Genomic DNA, 20,697 nt, shown 5'->3' with positions numbered 1-20,697 from the left:
ATTTTATGCAATGTTTGTTTATTTTTGTATTTTTTACAATATTAAAATGAAATAAATATGCTATTCTGATTATTATTAAATTTGTGACTGCATATATAAACCAAATCTCCCCACGTGACTTCCTTTCTGCTCTAAGCCGCCATTATGGACGCCAGTCGCGTGCAACCCATCAAGCTCGCCAGAGTAAGAAACTTCTTTATTTGGTGCTTTTGTTTAGTAATATACAACCACATGACTCCATAAATTACATCGAAGACTTAACGCTTTTGTTACGGCTGTTCCAGCGGTAAAATGTTTATCGGTAACCTATATTTGAAGTCCATGTGTACTCGGCTAATAAACCAGGCCTTTCAGCTATGCTAGCGTTAAGTAGCACAGGATGGTATTTTAGTTAACTGGCTAACGAATAAAATATTTTGTTAAACCTGATTGATGCAGGTTGGAGTATTCACATAGTGCACTTTGGTTTGTGCTATAAAGCTTTTTTTTTTTTAATGAAAAAAATAGAATTTTTTAATTGGTTCTGGTGTTGAATACAAAGCAACGTTAAACTTAGTTGGGTATGATACATGTTGAAGTTGGCAAACATGCTGTCCAGTTTTTGTTCTCTACAAATGAAAACCGCAGGGGTTCATCAATACATTTTTCATAGCGGATATATAAATGTACTAACGTGTCTGATAGTGAACGTATTGTTAATGTTCACGGATCTCTTGCATCATTAACTACAGTTCTAACCTGCTTTCTCGTTAAACTTCATTATCTCATCATGTTCTCTGAGTGTCTGACTCTTTGATTTCATTGACACCACAATATTGAATTAGTCCTGGGCAATCCTATGTCACATGCACACAGGCAGATCTGCAGAAATATAACTTAAAAAACTGCAAATTAACAGTTGTTTTGTGGCAGCTCACCATGCCTGACTTGTACGCTACAATTTTCTGACTTTTGAGCAAGTGGTGATTTATTTTGTATAAAACTGCAGCTCATCTTGTTTTGGTGCTCAGTGTGAAATTGCATATGTTAAAGGGATCAAGTAAGCATGCTTTTTTCTCTCTCTTTCCAGGTAACCAAAGTTCTGGGAAGAACTGGCTCCCAGGGCCAATGTACCCAGGTATGAAGATTCCAAGTAAAATATGAGCTTATGATCAGATGCAACTAGATGAAGTATCAGATTGTGTATTATTGTATGTGAAATAAGTGCGTGCACTTAGCATTTTATTTCCTTTCACAGGTTAAAGTTGAGTTCATGGATGACAGCAACCGATCAATCATCCGCAACGTGAAGGGCCCGGTGAGAGAGGGTGATGTGCTTACCCTGCTAGAATCTGAGAGAGAAGCTAGGAGGCTGCGTTGAGGTGAGGTAATAAGCTTACACTCTAACCCTAAAAGTGGGTTCCTCCCTGTCTTGATTTCCTTTTCGAGCATAGATCAGTGGTTACCAGCGCTGTTTCTGGAGGTATACAATCCTGTAGGTTTTCACTCCAACCCTAACAAAGGGCACGATATTCAACAGCTAGAAATGTTGTTGAGCTGCTAATTAGTAGAGTCAGGTGTTCCAAATTAGGGTGGAATGAAAACCTATGGGGGATGGTAGATCCCAGGAACAGGGTTGGTTACCACTGGCATAGGTGATAAAATGTAGTGTCTTACAGATGAAGACTAACTGTGCTTTTTAAAAATTCTCTTTTTGAAAGTTTGGCATTTGTAAGCAGGTCCCGTCACTGACGCACGCACTTATTTTGAGGGACCGTACACTAGCACACGCATCTTTAAAGCCAGCCACCACTTTTCATTCTGCAGTCCAGCAGTTCATTTTTATAGTCACTGTGCTGGATGAGATCACTTCTTGGGCTGCTGCTGCTGCAAGTAAACCACAAGCATATGATGATCAATGGTGTTGGTGAGAAGAGAAGCAGGAACTATCCTGCTAGAATAAAATCTCCTTGGGACACTGGCAAATTTTATACATTGCACTTTCTAAATGAAAGTCAAGTGGGTAGAATTTGCTATGATGTGAATGCTGACACACTGACAAGTTTGTTTTTCCAACTATAAGTTTGCAATTTCTTTGCATTTCTGATTCAACCTAATCATCCATTGGCTAATCTGTGATATTAATCTTAACTTGTTGGTCCTCTTGTAGGTTTAAGCATTTCATTTTCCCCACTTATGATCCCTACAGGTCTGAAGATGGAAGAGATTGAAACGCACTGCCCATAGAGAAGACGTTTTCTGTGGTTTCAAAAGCAAATGTGTACAGTTTGACAATAAAAGTGCTTTGAAATTTATTCTTTTGTGTGTCTTGTTACTGATGGTAAATGGATGGACTGCATTTATATAGCGCTTTTATCCAAAGCGCTTTACAATTGATGCCTCTCATTCGCCAGAGCAGTTAGGTGTCTTGCTCAAGGACACTTCAACACTCCCAGGGTGGGGTTTGAACCGGCAACCCTCCGACTGCCGGACAATCAGTCTTACCTCCTGAGCTATGTCGCCCCTGATACGTACATTAATTCCCTAATGATGGTTAAAACATTTAATGCATTTAACTTAAATTACTGCTGAATTTTTGCAGCCATAACTTAAGGACTTCACCTAAAATTACTTAGGTGGTCAATCCCATTACTGTGAAGAACCATTCCCCTCTTTTCACATTCCTTTGCTATAATTTGTATTTGGAAACAATGTCAATGTACAACCTGCATGTAGTGTCAATCCTGCTGTAGACCACAAACCCCAGAATGCCCTGATACCCACTATTGTAAAGCTGGTAGGGCTTCAGAAACTACTGGAAGTATCTAAAATACCCTTAATCACACATGAAAACTGAACTGTCAAAAAACTAAACTTTACAACCATTTTCTTTTTTCAGTTATGCTACATTAAATATGTCCTCTAGTAAGTAAATGTTTATTTTTTAATAAAAATAGAAACAAGATTATACACTTGACAAACAGTGCAGAATTATACTTGCGGTCTTTGGCCTTAAACATTTTGGACATGAAAGATTGCTAAAAATACAAGTCCAAAATCTTAACCAGTAAATGTGTGCAAATAGTTTGTTCAGCAGTACACTGTTCTGCGACATCAATGAGAAATTAGATGATACCAAGAGCAGAACCAAGATACGTTTTTCAAAAATGAACTATATAATAAAAATGTGTTGATTCAGCATTCGATTGAAAATTTGGGATTAGATGAGTAAAACAGATTAGTACAGTATATAATACCAGTATAATGCATTTATGGCAAATAATTGGTTAAAATGTGAATATATGAATTATGGCATGATATAAATACATGTTTTTATATAGAAACAGTAAAATTTTCCAGTAGATCTAGCTTGATGCTTCTTCAGTTTATATCCAGTTATCCTTGATAATTTTGACAGTCACTGCTGGTCAAATCTTCTGAGGACTGGAAGGGCTTCTTGGGGGTGCCTTAGGTGTTGCCTGTTAAATCAGAGTGCATTATTATTCCCAATTAAATATATTAAGCTCATTAATAAGCATTTTTAATTGATTGAAATTGCATTTAATATTATGCCTCCAGATGCATCTGTGTTTTACCAGGATAATTTTTAAAAAAATTAGGTTTAATCTTATTTTCAGTTGGGACTAGTTCTTATAGCCATGAACCTGTGCTCAAGAAAACTGTGGCACAGCTTACTACATCAGTGTTACTACATAGGTCCTTGAGAGTAAACAGCTTTATATGTATTCTACCTATTTTCACATTAGGAATGAGGCTTCAATGGACATTACATGCTTCTTTTAGGTGATGGAATATGTCTAGGGGTCACTGTTGCTGCATGTGGCAAAGGGACACGACAATGGCTTTTCACTGTAAACACAGAACCACACCTCCCAAGTAATTGTAGAGTAGAGTGTCCGTAAAACCGGTACGAATGCCTAGCCTCCTGCCTCCTCCCTGTTGCTGTGATAATACATTAAGACTGAGCAACAGGATCTTACTAAGTTAGGTCTGTTTTAAGTCTGAGAATCGCCTGTCCACTGATTTCATTTGTTTTCTTGGGTGTGGGGTATGACTCTTATTTTTCAGGAGCCAAATAACATCAGAACATTTGAAAGCCAGACAACTCACAGCTGCTTGAGTCTTGGAGTAGTTCATGTGGGCGTAGAGCAGCATAGCAATGTCATTATGGGAGGCCTCCAGGGCAATAGAAAGAGCATTACTGCCATCCTAAAGATGAGAGCGTGGAAAGAGAGTGGAGGAACAGGTCATTCATTCACTGATGAGGCCTTCCCTCCCTAAAGTTCCTGACACAGAATGCAATGGTTCAGACCACAAAATAATGAACTATGACTCAACCTAGCTATCAAAGGGTTAATCCACTGCCCTTTCTCACAGTCCTCTTGAAATAACTGCAGCCAATTGTTGCCGTGCATAAAAACATTCCCAATCCGTTTCCCGCCCCCACCCTGACTGTCCAGCTGCGTCCTTCTGAAACCCAACCCATGGATTTTTAATGGCTGTTAACACTTACAGCAATCCATGAGTCAGTACTGAGAACAGTCACACTCGCCTACAGCATGTTCAAGTCATTTTTACTTTGAATGTAGTTTTTCCTCCTAATGCTGTTTCTGTACTGAAAGCCACTAATGTGATTGACCATACTACTGACACATGGATAAGAAACAGTCAACTCATTTCATTTCTCTCAGATAATTTCCAAACAATTCTTCTCTCTGACACTTCCAAACAAATGTGCTGAACTCGGTACAAACCTCAAAGAGAGGGTGCACGAGAGAATAAGGCATCAAAGGGGTATGTGATCTTTCGAAAGTACGAAACGTTTCCCATTTTCAACAAGAGTCTCCACTTACGCTCCTGAAAATCTGACTTCTCACAATAAATGACCCATCAGACCCAGAAGGTTTGGGTTGGGTTTGACTTGGGTAATAAGCACACATCCCCCTTACTTGTTCTCATATTTCAAATTCCCGACTCCTGAAGGCATTCCCTGCTCTTAACTTTTGACTTACTATCTCCTTGATAAAATCAGACCTGTTCCTCAGTAAAATAATGGTTACAATTGCTAACCAACTTCTTTCATGCTAACAAGAGAATCACCACTAACTTCAATTTTTTTAAAAATGGAACAAGGGCAAGGGATAATATGAACAGAGAATAAATGCTTTGAACTATAATTTGAGTTGATATGTCAGACATTTCAGGTCTTATTAGTCATTTTTTAATCTAGATATTGTCAGAAACATAGTGTCTAAATGTACGCTCTGGCTGTAGACTGTAGTGTGAATGAAAATACATCACACAAAGGGGAATAGCTGTAGAAGTGTCCTAGAGTGTGGGAAGCTGGAACAATCTCACTCACGTTGTCCACGATGGAGATGTCACAGGCCGGCTGCTCGAGCAGCAGGGAGACGATCTCTGTGCGGCCGTGCTCGCTGGCACACATGAGGGCGGTGGAGCCCTCGTCGTCCTGCACGTTGACGTTAGCGCCGCACTCCAGCAGCGCCCGCACCATCTCCTGCCTGCCGTGGCTCACGGCCAGCATCAAAGCAGTCTGCCCCGCCTGCGCACAACCGACCCACGGCTGCGTCAACAACACAACTTGCTGCACCGCTCCGCCAAGAAGTTCATTCAGAAACTCCACAATCTATTATTGCACACATCACTAGATTTACCAGAGGGGTTGTAGCATTTGTCTATCTTAACCCTGTAAGGGAAAAGCAAATGTGCTTCCAGCTGAACAATGACATGGGTGTCCCATTTTGTAATGTGCTGAGAATATTTATCTAACCTGTGAATACACTATTTGTAAGTTCACTTTTAGCCATTGTTAACGATTCCAGTATTTTTAAAAATTATTCCCCATTATACTGTGTAATATTTTCTCATTCCAATCATGTCTGGTTATTTGTCCACCCCCTTTGTAATCATGTGTCATTAACGGGACCTGTCACTGTGTTTCCAACATGAGGAATGCCAGCATGCTGCAGCGTGTTGGTACGCGTTTAATATATTACCACGCATAAGCCACTCAAATAAAGGCCTTTTCATTTCTCTAGAACAGAGAGTCCCTTGAGATTTATTTTTGGAATGATGCTTTTTACTGATACTTCATTTGGTTCACATTGGATGGTTGGACTTGAAATTAAACTGTCTGACTGCTGGAAAAGAACCTTCTTGACAGCAAGAGCCATCAACAGAAAAACTGTACATTGATGTTGAGTCAATCCTGAACATTAGGAACAATACATTTTAACTTTGTGACATGTCTGTACTTCAAAGCTATCAGTCCACTCTAGTGGTGGAAATCTACAAAAAAACGAAATAACAAAAAACAACGATAAAGCAAAAAAATGTAATGATGTCACACCACAGCTATAAGACTCTTAACAGTGTCATGGCTGGCATCTACGTTGACAAACAGACCCTTTTTTGTTCCAGGGTTCAGTGTGCAGGTACAGCAGCAGGACTCAGAAGGTTTTCTATTCTGGTGATAAATCATTTTTATTATGGAGGTCTCACCTGGCTAGCTTTGGCATTAACATTTCCCTGGCTGAAGAGTTTCTTAACCACCTTCATGTCCTCTTCCTCCTTGACAGAGGCTAGTGCTGCCAGCATGATAGCTGTGTATCCAGCCTTGTTCTGTCGATCCACACAACACAGACCTGCACAAAACACACACACCTTTTTAAACCCACATGTTAATCGCACGACCCCAACAGTGGACTGTTTTCTGCATACAGTATCAATATTGACAAAAATACTGTTTATGATCTTGAAGTTGGATTCAAACAAAAGCCATCATCTGAAAATAAATTTAAACCACACGTTTCGGTGTTTGTGGCATTGGTTTTATAAAATTATTCTGCCTGAACGCATTAATATTTCTACCCTTTCCCCGGATTTGCCATTTTTAGTAAGAACCACTCTCCGATTTTGTTATTTTTCTGTTTCTGGGCGCCTCCGCTCACACACTATTTTAAGATTTCATCCAAACCACTTCAGATGCCCACCCTGTGACATCATGACATTTTTTGGCACTGACCGGTGTCCAGCAGCAGTCCAACCACAGTGAAGTTGGAATGTGAGACGCTATAGTGGAGGGCGCTGTTGCCGTTCCCATCGGTCATGTTGACCACGTTTGCCAGAAGGGCCGGGGACACCTCAGAGAAGGCCATTAGGTAGTCTGACACACGAGAGGGCTGGGCCGTCTTGGCACTGGACACACGGAACCACTCCAACTGCACAGTGTGTGTGCTGGAGAGCTGAGGACACAGAGGCATTGGTACCACACCACTGTACAGCATTACTTTCATGAAACAGTTCTTGTCATAGCACTTAAAGTTTGGATCTACGTCATAAAAATATACATACATCAGTACTGACAGAGATACAGCACTTCTGGATTGAAAAAAAACATAACTAATCTGTAATGTTGGGAATTTAATAAAAAGGAAATCATTTCTCCCCATTCACGGTGCAAGAACACGTATGTAGAGGGGAATATTGGGCTACCCACCACTTCCTTACTCTTCAGGGCTTTGGCATCGTCATTGAGGTGGTTCTTCAGAATGAGACAGGCCTCACGCATTTTCAGACTCAGCTCAAACCTATGCCACAAAAGACCCCATTCCATCAGAGACAAGCCCTGCATGGGTTTCATAGACCACATGTCTGTCCTTGAAGGAAATCTCAAATTCAAAATGTAAAACAACAAAAAAACAAAAACACGAAATAAATAAAAAAACATAAACTGGGCTCTGGAAGCTACAACTGGTTGGCATACTTCTCTTTCACAGTGTCCTGCTGCTCCTCCGCATCTTCATTTTCAGCTCCTGCTGGTTCCTCTGTATCGGTGTCGCTCTCATCCAGATTGATGTTCCTCTCATCATCTGATGTGTCTTCCTGAGCTTCCTCTTCCCCTTCACTGCTGTCAGAACCTACACCTGCCCCACTGCCCTCCGAGGAGCTTCCATCTTGATCATCCTCATCTTCTTCTTCACTTGAGGATGATTCAGACCTAAATGGGTATTTTTTTAAATTTATTTTACTACACTTCTCATACATTTGCACTAGCAAAATACATTGTGCTCATAGACATACACAGATACCAGAACACTGCACTCACTAACAAATCTCCTCTACATTAGCTGGAAGCAGACAGGAGCATTAAGAGGCCACACACCATTATCTGGCCTTGTTCGACATTCCAGCTGTGAATAATCTTTATAGGTCACGCTTTTAAAAACAAACTCCCCTTTTTTAATATGCTCCTTTGTGCACAACCGAGAACATGTCAAGCCAGCATTCTACACTCAGATTTGCCACTGTCATTATACAAATACGAATACCCCTTTGTTTTAATAATTATGTTTAGATTTGATACATTTTCACAGTGAAAGCCTGCCTAATGACTGTCTGGAAGCACAGTCAAGTGACAACCATGGCTGAAGAGAACACAGCCCAGGGAGATATCACTCACCCGCCATTAAGGATTCCTACAAACTGCAGGCTTTTCTTATTGCCGCTGCGAGGCTCTCCGGGGCTACTCCCATCCTTCCTCTTCATGATAGATTTCAACATACCTGCAGTACAGAAGAGTCACCATGAGGGGCACTGTGTTTCAGCCATCTACTCCCAGTAGCAATTTATTTCTACAAACAACCCTTGAGCCACAGTGGGTACAAAGTGCATCTATCAAAGGATATAGATCAAAAAGCATATTATCATCAATACATATTTGTTTGAAGTATTACAATGGTGTCCTTTAGCTGGAAAATCTCAACACTGCACTAACACAAAAGCCAAATACGTGGCTAACACTCACCGACAGCTGGACTGCAAGGCACAGCCTCCTCTTCACAGCCTTCTTTTTCGTAGATGCCAGGGGCAGGTGAGATGGTACACTCTGTGATGGTCATCTGTCTCCTCTTGAGCACAGGGACAGGGGACTTATGCTCAACCACTTTTTCTGCCTCTTCATTTTGGTTCTCCCACTGACTACCAGTGCTGGTCACTGCTACAGGGGCTGGTTCCTTGACACTGTCATCGGGGTTAGTCTGAGTGCTTTGGTCACACTTCTGAAGCCCGAGGTCCTGGCCCACACCCACATCTACAACCTCAGGACAGCACTCAACAGCCACACTTTGTGTATCTATACATTTCTCCAATTTCTCTACACTTTCATTTGCTGAGGTGCTGAGATCAGAGGATTCCGTTTCCACTTCAGTGCTGGCTGTCTCTGGCTTTACCAGAACCTCCTTCTCTACCATTACCCTGGACTTCCTCTGCTCCTCCTGAGCTCGCATGTCTTCTAGTTCTTGGTCAGTCTGATTGAGCCGGCCCTCGAGAACCTGTATGTTCTCCTGCTGAAACTTGATGGTGTCCTGTAGGGTGTCAATTTCCCTCTCTGCCTCAGTTGTCAGTCCAAGCAAAGACTCCATCACCCACACAGAGGCTTCATCAGTCTCCACCCTGGCCTCCACGCCCACTTCAGACATGATCATTGCCTCTGTCCCAACACCTTTCTCACAGACCTCCATGGATGTGTTCACAGCTACCTCCTTCAAGACCTGACGATAGTAAAACACACCGTCCTCAAGGGGCAGGTCATCCCCCACAGCCACAGACTTTCTCTCCACCGACACCTTTTCCAGCACTGGAACTTTCTCTGACTGCTCACAGTCTCTCTCATCCTTGCCTCCAAGCTTCTCTGTCAGTCTCCTCAGCTCCATCAGCTTGCTGGGCCTTGGGGTTGGAGTTGAGCGTCCCAGGCCATCTACCACCATCTCTCTTTCTCCAGCACCATTCCCTGAAGTGGGAGACTGTTGCTGCTGCCGCTCATTTGCCCCAGCTACAGTCTTCTCTCGTAGTTCCAAAAGCAGCCTGTCCTTTTCTGCACGAAGCCTGGCCACCTCTCTCTCTAAAGCGGGGACCCCCTTCACTCGTTCCTCCATCTCCTTGAGTTGCCTCAGGGCTGCAGCCATCTGCTCCCGCACGGTCTGGAGCTGTCCTGGTGCGACTGGAGCCAGCCCAGAGGTAGATGCGGTTCCAGACGCCGGGGTGCTCCTACCAGAGGTGTGAGGACTAGCCCTGTTCCAGTTGGTTTGAGAGGGGCTGGGGGAGGCAGACGATGGGTGTAACGGGTGGCCATCTTGGATCAAAGAGCCAGCAGGAGAGATCTGGGAAGAGGTCGACATGCTCGTGGCCCTTCCTGGCTCTCTAGGACCTGCTTTGGGAGGGTCAGCGAGCTGGAACTGTGTGCCATCTTGGAGCTGCGTCTGCTCCTGCTGCAAGCGGCGGCTGGTCTCCAGCAGGGTTCTCTCCACTCTGGGGTTGCGCACTGGTGGTGGCGGCGGCACCTTCAGCCCGGCAGAGAGCGGAGGGCTGAGAAGAGCCACCGGGGAGAGCAGGCGCGATTCGGAGGGTGCCGAGGCAATGCGGTTCCGTGGCGGAGGCAGAGGGGGCACCCGCCCGTCCTCACTGGCAGAGGAGGAGAGAGATTCCGTGGATGTCCACCCGCTGGTACGGCCCCCTCCCCCTGGGCTCCGCTGGGAAAGCTTGGTGGACCGTGCCCCTCGCCGAGGGTTAACGAGGGGCCGCCGGAAGTTATGACCACTCTCAATCTCCTCCACGTACTTGAGGAAGTCCAAGTCCAGCTGGAAGCCATAAGGAGTTTGGACAGAATAGGATCCTCCCTGATCCGTCTCCTCCTGTGTGCTGTACAGGAATGGAGCACCAAGATCTGTGAAATATAGACAACACGTTAGGGCTTACCTGACTCCGGTCACTGGGAAGAGAAAGCACTGGGACCACAAAGATGCTGCTTACCAGGTAGTTTCTGGTTAACCTGAGTCATCTTATTCGACCAGGACCTTTATTCTGTACCCCAGAGGCAGTCAGCTCCCCGCCTGGGGGAAAGAGGACAGTCACTCAACCTGAAATTGCTGCTACCGTACACTGCTCAGTCTGCGAGGCTGTGCTTGTAGGCTGTATGTTTAGTAACTGTTATTTTGTATCGCCTATTTTAGGAGGCATGCCAGGATGAAGATAGAAAAAGGAAATATAATAAATCTAAAGGACTTCAAATTACATGGCAAAGTACAGCCTCTCCAATGACACCCGTATAGGCCCCCCAAAAGCTGGTCACTTGCGTGTCTACCTTTCTTCTACCCTAAAAAACAAAATCACATTATTTTAAAGTATAGGGTATTTGGGACAAGACCAGAGCACATCTGTTTAGTGATAACAGGAAACAGTGTTTGTGTGTGCCAAAATACCTCCTGCACTTTTTTTCCAACTGGCCCAAATGTGGCAAGCCATAGTTCTCTCGACGTATGAAAAAGGTTTACAATGTTAAATGACAGGGTTTTATTTCATATGTTTCTTTTTGACTTTTTTTTACCATGACATCATACACCCCCAGGCACTTCACATCTGAAATCCCCACAAAGGTTACCGGGGGAAAAAGTGCAAGAACAACATAAGCAGGGAAAGATGAACAAGCACCCTATTGTAAACTGAGACATTATTTCAGCTACATGCTGGAGTGCATTTAAAATGAAAGCACTATTATTCTTAACTTTCAAGAACTATTCAAATAGCTGTCAATGGTATTGTAGGCTAGGCTACAATAGCATGAATTTCCTTCTTTTCTGTCAACAGCAGTGTCAGAAAAGGAATATTTATGAAACAAAGGTTTTAGATAAAGCAAATAAAAAGACTTGCCTCCCTCGCACACCCTCTCACAGAACCATAAAGATGTCTCAGCGGTAGCTTCTCTTGGGCTCTCCTTCAGAGTCCCGCACTCTTCTGACAAAGCACAGCTCTTCACAACATCCCCTGGAAGAGGTGAACAGACAGCCGCTAGAGTCATAGCAGCCTCCACAGGATCAGCAGACGCCCACGCCCACACCCATACCCACACACGCACACACACACACACACACACAGATCTGTTTCCACACAGCCCCAGGCACATTCCACGGAACACTTCCTTCTTACATCCTGCCACCATCACCAGGCTGGGACTTGCAGCAGGTTCTCCTCAAATAACTTAACATGGGGGCTCTCACACATAAAGAGAGAGAGATGTGGTGAGAGTCACTGGGAAAACAGACCCATTACCTACCCTGCACAGAACGTAAGTCCAGGACACCTCAGATCTCGGAAAATGAACGAGAAGGCATGCCATTACAGAGCACGGGCATGGATGAGCACAAATGGCCATTACACTCAGTCCAGTAAGGGGTCCCTCTAAAACAGCACTGTTTAGTGAGTGGAATGGCTAACAGTGCAACCCTCCCACCAGCCAGACTAACAGCTAGCCACAGAGGAATGGCGTTCACTGCCACAGATAACTGGGACTGCCATGTCAAGGGCAGACCGAACGAGTCTGGTTAATATCAGCACGTCCAGGGAAGTCATACAACCACCCCCCCCCCCCCCCGCCCACCCCCACCACCCAGGTCACACCATCTGCAGCCATTAGATGGGGCAGAGTGGACTGGACCCCGGCCACTGACTCCCACACCTGCTCCTCAGATCAGATGGGCTCCACACTGCCCCCAATGCGCCCTCCCTCCGCGCGCCTCCTAGTCCCAGCAGACACAGAGGTGCGCAAATGTGTTTTCCGATGGCAGATGACAGGCACTAAATTACAGGGCAGTGGAGAGGCGCATTCCTCCGTACCCCTCATCTTACTCTTCTTCACAACAAATGCACACGCACATACATGCAAATGCAGATGCACATACACACGGACACACGTACGCCCGCACGCACACACTCATACACCAGAGAGTACACAAAAATGAAATCAGACAGCTTTCTATCAGAAAATATGTAAACATGTGAGGGAACAAATGTTTACACAACAGCACAAGCTGCCTTTGAACTCTTAAGTTCAACGTCTGTTTTACAGAAAATGGCCAACCAACTTAAACAGTCCACAGTAAACTACTAGTTTTCTGATTCTTTCAAATGTCATATTTCTGTAGCAAACCTTTATGCATTACTGACAGTCAAGGTTTCCTTTCATAATTGTACTGGAGTCAGAGGTTTGATTCATTAGCACAATGGTTCACCAAACCTCAGGAAATCACCCCCCCCCCTCTCAAGTGCTGGAGCGTAGCAGGAACTTGAGTTTTGGAAAGCTGAAGTCATCCACCTTCCTTTCCCCTCCAAAGGAAACAGAGGGTCCGGGGGGCTTGCGCTTCACGGAGAAGAGAACCTCATGCTTAAAGCTTTTCAAATCAGGCTCAGCTATGGTATGGAGCAAATTACCTTTGAATAACTGGGCCATATTTGCCTTTTGTCTGAATTACTGTTTTGAGCTGGCACAGATGCAAAGAAAGTACATCTTCAAAACTGATTAAAATAGACTGTAACCATAGCCCTGTACACTGCATTCAGGAGTGCATGGGCAAGCTAGAACACAAATGTCATTCTCTCTATCCTGGATACATTAGACAGATGTTGTCAAGCCCCAGAAAGAACACCAGAACCCTGAAACCGCACATGCGAGCAACCACGTACAAATACACAAACTCACGCATACTTGCACACCCATAAATACAGTTGGACTGCTCCGAGTGAACGTAGAACACATCCAAAAACCAGATACGCAATCAGAGCTCACTCTCGTGGTCACCCACACTCAGCTGCTTGGATAAATCTGCAGTTTCCTGAAGGGAAACAGGTTCCAGAACACCCCCTTGCCCCGCGGGACACTTCCTATTGTCTCGCTTTAGGAACTTGGGCCTGATTCGGCCAGAAAACCCATCGCAACTGCCAAAAGCGGCTTCCTGAAGGCCAGTGAAAGAAAAACAAAGGGAAAAGACAGGCGAGCCAAGGGCTGAACAAACACACAGAGTGACACAACCACACTGCTCCTGATACTCGCACGGGCACAAACTCACGCACACACTGGTGCTCTCATGGCATGTGAGGCCCCCCTCACATGATGCAGGAATAACTGAAAAGTGCAACGGGCATGCAAAACATCACATGCTCGCTCCAAAGAATATAAGGAAACATCCCAGCCCCACCTCTCCAAGACCGCCTCAACACCTACAGTGCCGATGTCTCCATGAGTACCAGCTCGACAGATGTAGAGACCAACTTAAAACATCTGTTAACAGCGTCAGCTCCAACAGACTGCCTGCATCCCTTGAAGCCCCCTTTTTCTGGTCTACACACAATGAGGTACATTCAATCCCCACAATGAGGCTTTATGTCACTTCTGTGGTTAAGTAGTGCCGTCCGAAACATTTCTTAAGTCTCCTTGTTCCTCACCCCCCACTTCCCATCCCCCAATGGCACTGCAGCCAAGCACTCAAAAGGTCACTGAATCAAATGAGCGGTGGGGGGGGGGGGTTCTAGGGGTTGGCTGCTGAGATGCACAATGCAGAATACTGTCTGATACAGCTTCATCTCACCATGAATCTGAATGGCTAAGATTCACTGAAAGTGGAAGTGTGGAGCTGTTTTTCCCCGGGTTCCAAACAATGCATTCAATATGCTGATTTGAAGCTTAACATCAACAGCAACACTGACAGACATTCAAAGACATTTAGGAGTAATGAAGTAGGGAACCAGATGAACATTCTCTGACCATCTCCACAGTGAGATAGTAGAATCGGAAATGATAAGTAGACAACATTCATGAATATTTTCTAAACTCCAGGTATCTAGCTTAAATGACTGAATAATTAACCACATGTATGGAAGGAAGTAAACAATATAAATGAGTGTTTGAACAATTTTCATTCATAAAACAAAACTAAGAGAATGCCCTTTGTCCAAGTGGTCAGACAGCCCTGCAGCAAGACTGGACACAATCATAAACCACAGGAGATGGGTTCAACACAAAAGTCACAGTATGATGCATACAGAATGAAAACAGTTCCCCAATATTAATATTATTAACTACTAGAACACTGCTTCGTGTCAATCACCCAGTCACAGATATGACTATCACTTGTTGTTTAATCTGCCAAAGCTGCTGTGTTTCACTAGAGAGCTCTATTTGACATTTTAATTCATATTTATTTTTCTTTCACAGAGCCAATGTTCAAAATGACATCTGTGAATGTGCAATGACTTACATGAAGTGCTAAACTAAATGTTCTTTTAGGATGGAAATATGTTTTCAACTTTATTGTGTTATCCTTGACAATGCATGACTTAATGAACTTCATCATGACTTTGTCAAATAAAACTAACTGTAACTAACTGACTAACTAACTTGAACAAGGAGTACACAGGACCCTAGGAGGTAGACTCAATCAGACTCATCTCTTTGTGAGAACCATTCAGCCACCAAAGTCATCTTCAGGATGCCATTCCAGCCATTTTAATCTGAAACAACAAGCTTCAATCTAAACTCTGGCTATAATCTGACGCAGAGCAGTGAAGCTACAAGAATGATTGTAGCAAATTCCAGCAAATATGCTAAATTACCTGTATTTCTCATAGTGTTGATCACGTCTGAGCAGTGCTGAGCAGTGTTACAAACTTGCCCAAAATTTTAAACTCTGTCATAATCACCTTCGTTTTCCAAATTTATATAATGCATATTTCAGTATGCCCCTAAGTATACCCCTATTCCAGATCTTATGATTTGGTTCAAGCAATACCACAGGTTACAATTTATAAACACTAGTGATAAACTAATTAAAACAGCATTGATCTAATAGGCAACAGTCTATACCACATTTCCACTATAAAAAAATTGACTCACTTAAAGATAGATAATAGATGCGCTAAAAGAATTACTGAAAAATGGGTTGATGAGATGGAAGCATAAAACACTCAAGTTTGAAATTGGGTTTGTTGGGTTTATAACTTGCATGTCCTTGCAAACTGCTAACTAGCTGCACGCATAAACCAACTGTAGTAAGCTAATGCATAGCTAGAGCTGGATTGCTAACATTGAAAAAACATTTACGAGCTAATAACCAAATGATGGTTGGCTTAGTTAGCTCACAATAAATCTTTGCTCTCAGTAAAGTCTGTCCCTGATAGGTATCTGAAGCATTGCCTGCCCAATAGAGAAACAGGGACTTCGGTGTGAGGTAGAATTAATACCAGCTCTCTTGTTGTAGTGAGGGGTCTGTACTGTGTCAAAGTCACTCACTTGGAGGCAAAGGTTTCAGTGGAGACTGCATGCATTGACAGCAGCACTCCCTCACCGGCCTGCTAGAATGTTAGCTGGCTTCTTTTGATCCTTCAATCCAATTAATACTCTTTGTTTTCAATTAGATGTTAAAGTCACATAGCTCCTTTTCAGTCTGCCATATGAACAGCATTAGCTAGCCAAACTCCAACAGTATGAGAAAGCCATCCAATATAGCATATAGCAATATAGTCTTGGCAGGCATTGTCTTCAATAACTATTCTTATAAGTTAAAAGAAATCAAAGTAACTCAAACTTTGCGGTCCTCTGATGACCTGACATTTTTTATATTTATTATTTTAAAACAAGTGTTTCCATGTTGGTAACAACGTCAGTTGGAAAATTGAATTTTTCCATATGGAATACAGGCAATGGCCAATCATATTTCTCCTCTGGTCAACAAGGCACCTGGTCGACCTGCACTACCTGAATCAGCTGAGCAGCCCTCAAACACAGCAACTGTGCAGCTCACTTTGTGGGGCTATGAAGTTATAAGAAGCAGCAGGAGACTGCATGTATTTTGGGGAAAGTTTAAAAAAGCAGTTTAAAAAAAACTGACCTGAATATAAATCTGTGATGCTACATAAACAAATGTGACCTTTGGCAGAGCACATCTTAGTAGAAGATAAAAATTGCATCAGTGACATTACCACTCGCCTACATGGCTTTTATTGTGCCGGCTCAGATTCCGGAGGACCCATCGTGATTCACGCGTTATGAAACTAAGAGGCTCCCAATTGGCTTATTCGGTACTGGCATTCACCACGACCATAGACAGAGCTCCACAGGCTAGATACTGCTTGTTTGAGTCATAAAAGGCTATGCCATTAGTGAACTATTAAAAACATTGTTTCTGTTCCACCATAGTACGATTTAAATGCATAACAGCCCAGAAGCTACTTACCAGGCACCTCAGGTTACCAGTCATCCATGAGAGATGTGTCTCTCCTGACCAGTCGTCTGTTGTAGGCTGTGTGTCTTGTACTGTGGGAATCAAGAAATGCATCAGAGGAGCATACACACTTCAGTTGTACAACAGTGTTCTTTGTGCAGATGCATGTGCCAAAGCAATCACACCGCAGTATCGTGAATTTCCAAAAATAGGATAGATGAAGGAAAAAATACAAAGACTTATACTTAACTAGGCACAGAGCTAAATATAATCAGAATATTAGATCACTTTGCTAGGTACAATACCAATAATATGAGGAAGGCTTTAGGTGCATAAACTGCTGTATAGCCTAGTCATATCATGTTATATTTGATTCCAAACCAACATATCATTTTTTGGTGCACAGCAAGAAATACACTTCTGTCGGTGTAGGATATCTGTGGCAGATTGTATGCCATTTCACATGAGCTCATATCTAAGCCAGTTAAGAGAAAATGCCAGGGAGCTGAAGAAAGCACTTTCCTATAAACATTCAAAAAGGAACATTTTTTAATCCTTCAAATACTAAAACATCAGTCACATGATGCAGTGCCAAGCAAGCAAAAGGATAGTAATCAAAATTGAATTGAAAATTGAAAAGCTGAATTGTGGAAGCAATCATCACAGCCATTTACTTCTGACTTTTAGTATTTACCAAAACTGAAAACGTAACTAGAAGTAAAACTAAAATAGAAACCTAAAATTTAGGCCTTCGAAACATACTAAAAGTATATATCAAGCACCACAACTGTAAAACATACAGATACGCTGCACTTCCTCATTCAACAACTAACAATAGTCACTATAACTTGAATTGCATTGACTTAATTTACACTATTTGTGGTACCTGTTCATATATGGAGCCTATTAGTTTTCTTGAAAAAGTGGTATTTCCCCTTATAGACGGTACCAGAAAATGATCTGCACCCCAATTTTAAAAACAAAGAAAAAAAAAGGAATGTGGGGAATCTACACATTATATGAGAATCTTATAATTTATGCCTTCACTGCCATCTAAAGAGGAAAACTGACAAGTCCTAATTATCCCAACAATTAAACTCCCTTACTATCTTTTTGGCTTCTGAAAGAAGCATTGCATCATCATAAGACTCAGAATGCAACATTTTTCGTTGTGATTCTGAAATTTATAAATTCATATTAATCATAGACTCATAGTTTTCCTCCATGTGGACAGAGAATCAAGCTTAAATTGATTACATGTAAAAACTAAAATACAAAGATAAAAAGGAAAACCTGAGGTATCTGAACCAAATCTTTTGTCAGCTAAAACCTTGGTCTTCATTTCTGCTGTTCTTTCTCCGCAATGTTTTGCATTTCACAAGGGCACAATCCCCTTTCACTAGAGATAAGTTTGTTCTATTTTTGAGCCTGCCCTATGAAACTAGTCATACCAAATTGTAGAATGGCAGGACCTGAATGTTTCCTGCTTGCAGATTAATTTATTCTGTTGAAACCTCATCACTTCAAAAACACACTGAAGCATTCACGTTGTTACAATATATTTCTTACTTTGTTGAGGCGCAGTAGTAGACACTAGGCAAGGGTCTTGATTTTTAAACTTTCAAAGCATATTTAACAGGGGTCATTTTAGAGAAACATTCAACTGAGACCGCTGAATGTGAAATAAGGGAAACGAAAGATTTAAAAAAAATCAGCCTTAAAGATGGATGGTGGGATTGTAACCTGCTTCAGTCTGAAATCAATCTAATGACTCCTAATGTCTATTATGCCACTCACGGAGGTTATAATTAACGTAATACAGTAGGTCTACTGTATGGATTCCGTAAAGAGTGCGCAAAAAGTTGAAGAATGTCTTAGTAATCACACGTTTCTAAGAAAACTGCCAAACCCACAATGTAGCCTAAAAGCTGGCGTTTGACTGGAGTAAAGGGAGGAAATTTTCCAGTTGACCAGCTGATCCAAAAAGCCAACTGGAACTGACGAGAAAAAGAACTCGGGCGTACCCAGGTCGTGTAGATAAATACACGCATGCATAATCTGTTTGTTACATTGCAGAACTCTTGATTCCAAATTTAGGGTAGTCCATGGATTTTCCCAAGAACACTTTCAAAACGAAGCGGGACCTCTTCAAAGCACTTCAGTGTCAAGGCGCCTCTCTCTCATAAAGATTTACGCCGTCTTTGTAAATGTTTTTATTTACGAAAGAGGTGGGATTCCCGTAGTTAAACAAAAATAGACTCGATCCAATCGTTGTATAATAGGCTCATTTCAGAAATTACACATCCGAAAAGCCTAATGTCATTCTTTAGTTGCACGCCCAGTTCGATATCTGGGGTTAGCAACCGCACATACTGATGTGACAGTTGCATCTCTGGAAACATGCTGGCAAAATGCGGAACAACACACAATCTGCCAACCCATTCAAAATGAATTCGATAGTCTACATTATACCTTACACTGTAGCCTACATATAGCCAGTTAGCCAAAAGTGAAACACATACACATACAAACAAATAAAGGTAGGCTACCATACACATATACACACACTGCTGTAGGCCTACTGATTTTTATAGAAAAGCGAAATCACCAACCACGATGGACTTTAAAGTACACGGTCAGCGTTCCTTTACTGTGTAAATTTATGGTTATGGCAGTGTAAGCTATAGAAGTAGTAACCAGATTAGTTACTAAGTAGTACTAGACAAATATGATACCCACCGTATTCAGCGATTTTAAATAGTAAGTTTTCAGCTTACCTTTCCCAGTTTTACAGCGTCCAAATAATGAAAAAATTCTCTAAGGTTTTGCATGAAGTTTAGTTAGCATCAAAGAAGGAGAGCAAAAAACGTTCTAACCCTTGCATTTGCTGCTAGAGAAAACTTCTTCAAAGGTCCTGATTCTGTGACAGACGCATGAAGTATCCAATTGGTACTGAGGAGCCGCGGCCAATGGTTGCAATGCTCAGGTGGTGAATCAGAGCAGACTTGATGGTGGTGCCATACAACGGATGCAAGTTTTCCAGTTATCTGCATTGTGTAAAGCGTCAATTTATGTTCTAGTGAGCGATGTATCGCAAGCTACAATGTAGTATTCATATGCTATAGGCTATTATTGACTGTGAGCCGAATACCGCCTGGTGATAAACAAGCCTCTATGATCCTACTGGCTTCATATGAAATCGGAATAGGTCTATGATCATTTAATGCTTGTAGTTTTCAAAATGTATATCTGCAAAAATAAAGTTCTGACTCAACCCGCTGAAGTTTCAGCACATAGTGGTCAACAAGGCTACGTTATTTACAGAATGGATTTTTTTTTTCGGTTTTATATATATATATATATATTTATCTGTATTTGTTATATATATATATAACAAATACAGATAAAGCCCTAGTCCTAGACTAAATTCAATTTTTGAATGGAGATTCTACATACAAAACTCTATTTAGGACTAAATTTAGGCTAATCTCTGTATATGTGAAACCAACTCATTATAATATTAGCTGATATAGGGCTACTGTGATGAAAGAATGCATGTAGAACTACAACAAGACTTGAAAATTTACTACAACAAGAAAAAATTACATTTCTACAAAATTATTGATTG

The 20,697-nt window shown here is 42.2% G+C and overlaps 2 protein-coding genes across 5 annotated transcripts; one reads left to right on the top strand and one right to left on the bottom strand.

Annotated features, from left to right (window-relative positions):
• Nucleotides 1-65: 65 nt before the first annotated feature.
• LOC135252902 (small ribosomal subunit protein eS28-like) lies at nucleotides 66-2,294 on the top strand. 2 transcript variants are annotated; one of them, XM_064331550.1, is made up of 4 exons: nucleotides 66-183; nucleotides 1,070-1,117; nucleotides 1,238-1,366; nucleotides 2,189-2,294. In XM_064331550.1, exons 1-3 carry the CDS (start codon nucleotides 145-147, stop codon nucleotides 1,358-1,360), a joined length of 210 nt encoding a protein of 69 aa, XP_064187620.1. In that variant the 5' UTR covers nucleotides 66-144; the 3' UTR covers nucleotides 1,361-1,366; nucleotides 2,189-2,294. The 2 variants fall into 2 exon arrangements, with proteins under 2 accessions (XP_064187620.1, XP_064187619.1); XM_064331549.1 differs by having other exon boundaries at nucleotides 67-183; nucleotides 1,238-1,361.
• Nucleotides 2,295-2,897: 603 nt separating this feature from the next.
• On the bottom strand, nucleotides 2,898-20,022 carry kank3 (KN motif and ankyrin repeat domains 3). Of its 3 annotated transcripts, XM_064331546.1 has the most exons (14): nucleotides 19,847-20,022; nucleotides 17,082-17,161; nucleotides 11,728-11,841; nucleotides 11,093-11,173; nucleotides 10,831-10,910; nucleotides 8,828-10,744; nucleotides 8,483-8,585; nucleotides 7,787-8,020; nucleotides 7,520-7,610; nucleotides 7,046-7,265; nucleotides 6,523-6,665; nucleotides 5,363-5,563; nucleotides 4,111-4,209; nucleotides 2,898-3,458 (listed from the first exon to the last, which is right to left on the bottom strand). In XM_064331546.1, the coding sequence occupies exons 5-14, from the start codon at nucleotides 10,856-10,858 to the stop codon at nucleotides 3,408-3,410; spliced, it is 3,087 nt and encodes a 1,028-aa protein (XP_064187616.1). In that variant the 5' UTR covers nucleotides 10,859-10,910; nucleotides 11,093-11,173; nucleotides 11,728-11,841; nucleotides 17,082-17,161; nucleotides 19,847-20,022; the 3' UTR covers nucleotides 2,898-3,407. The 3 variants fall into 3 exon arrangements, with proteins under 3 accessions (XP_064187616.1, XP_064187615.1, XP_064187617.1); XM_064331545.1 differs by lacking the exon at nucleotides 11,093-11,173; XM_064331547.1 differs by lacking the exons at nucleotides 11,093-11,173; nucleotides 11,728-11,841.
• Between the last annotated feature and the right edge of the window lie 675 nt (nucleotides 20,023-20,697).

Source organism: Anguilla rostrata, chromosome 4 (assembly GCF_018555375.3).
Source record: "Anguilla rostrata isolate EN2019 chromosome 4, ASM1855537v3, whole genome shotgun sequence".
NCBI lineage: Eukaryota > Metazoa > Chordata > Actinopteri > Anguilliformes > Anguillidae > Anguilla > Anguilla rostrata.
This window is presented reverse-complemented; position numbering and strand designations above follow the sequence as displayed.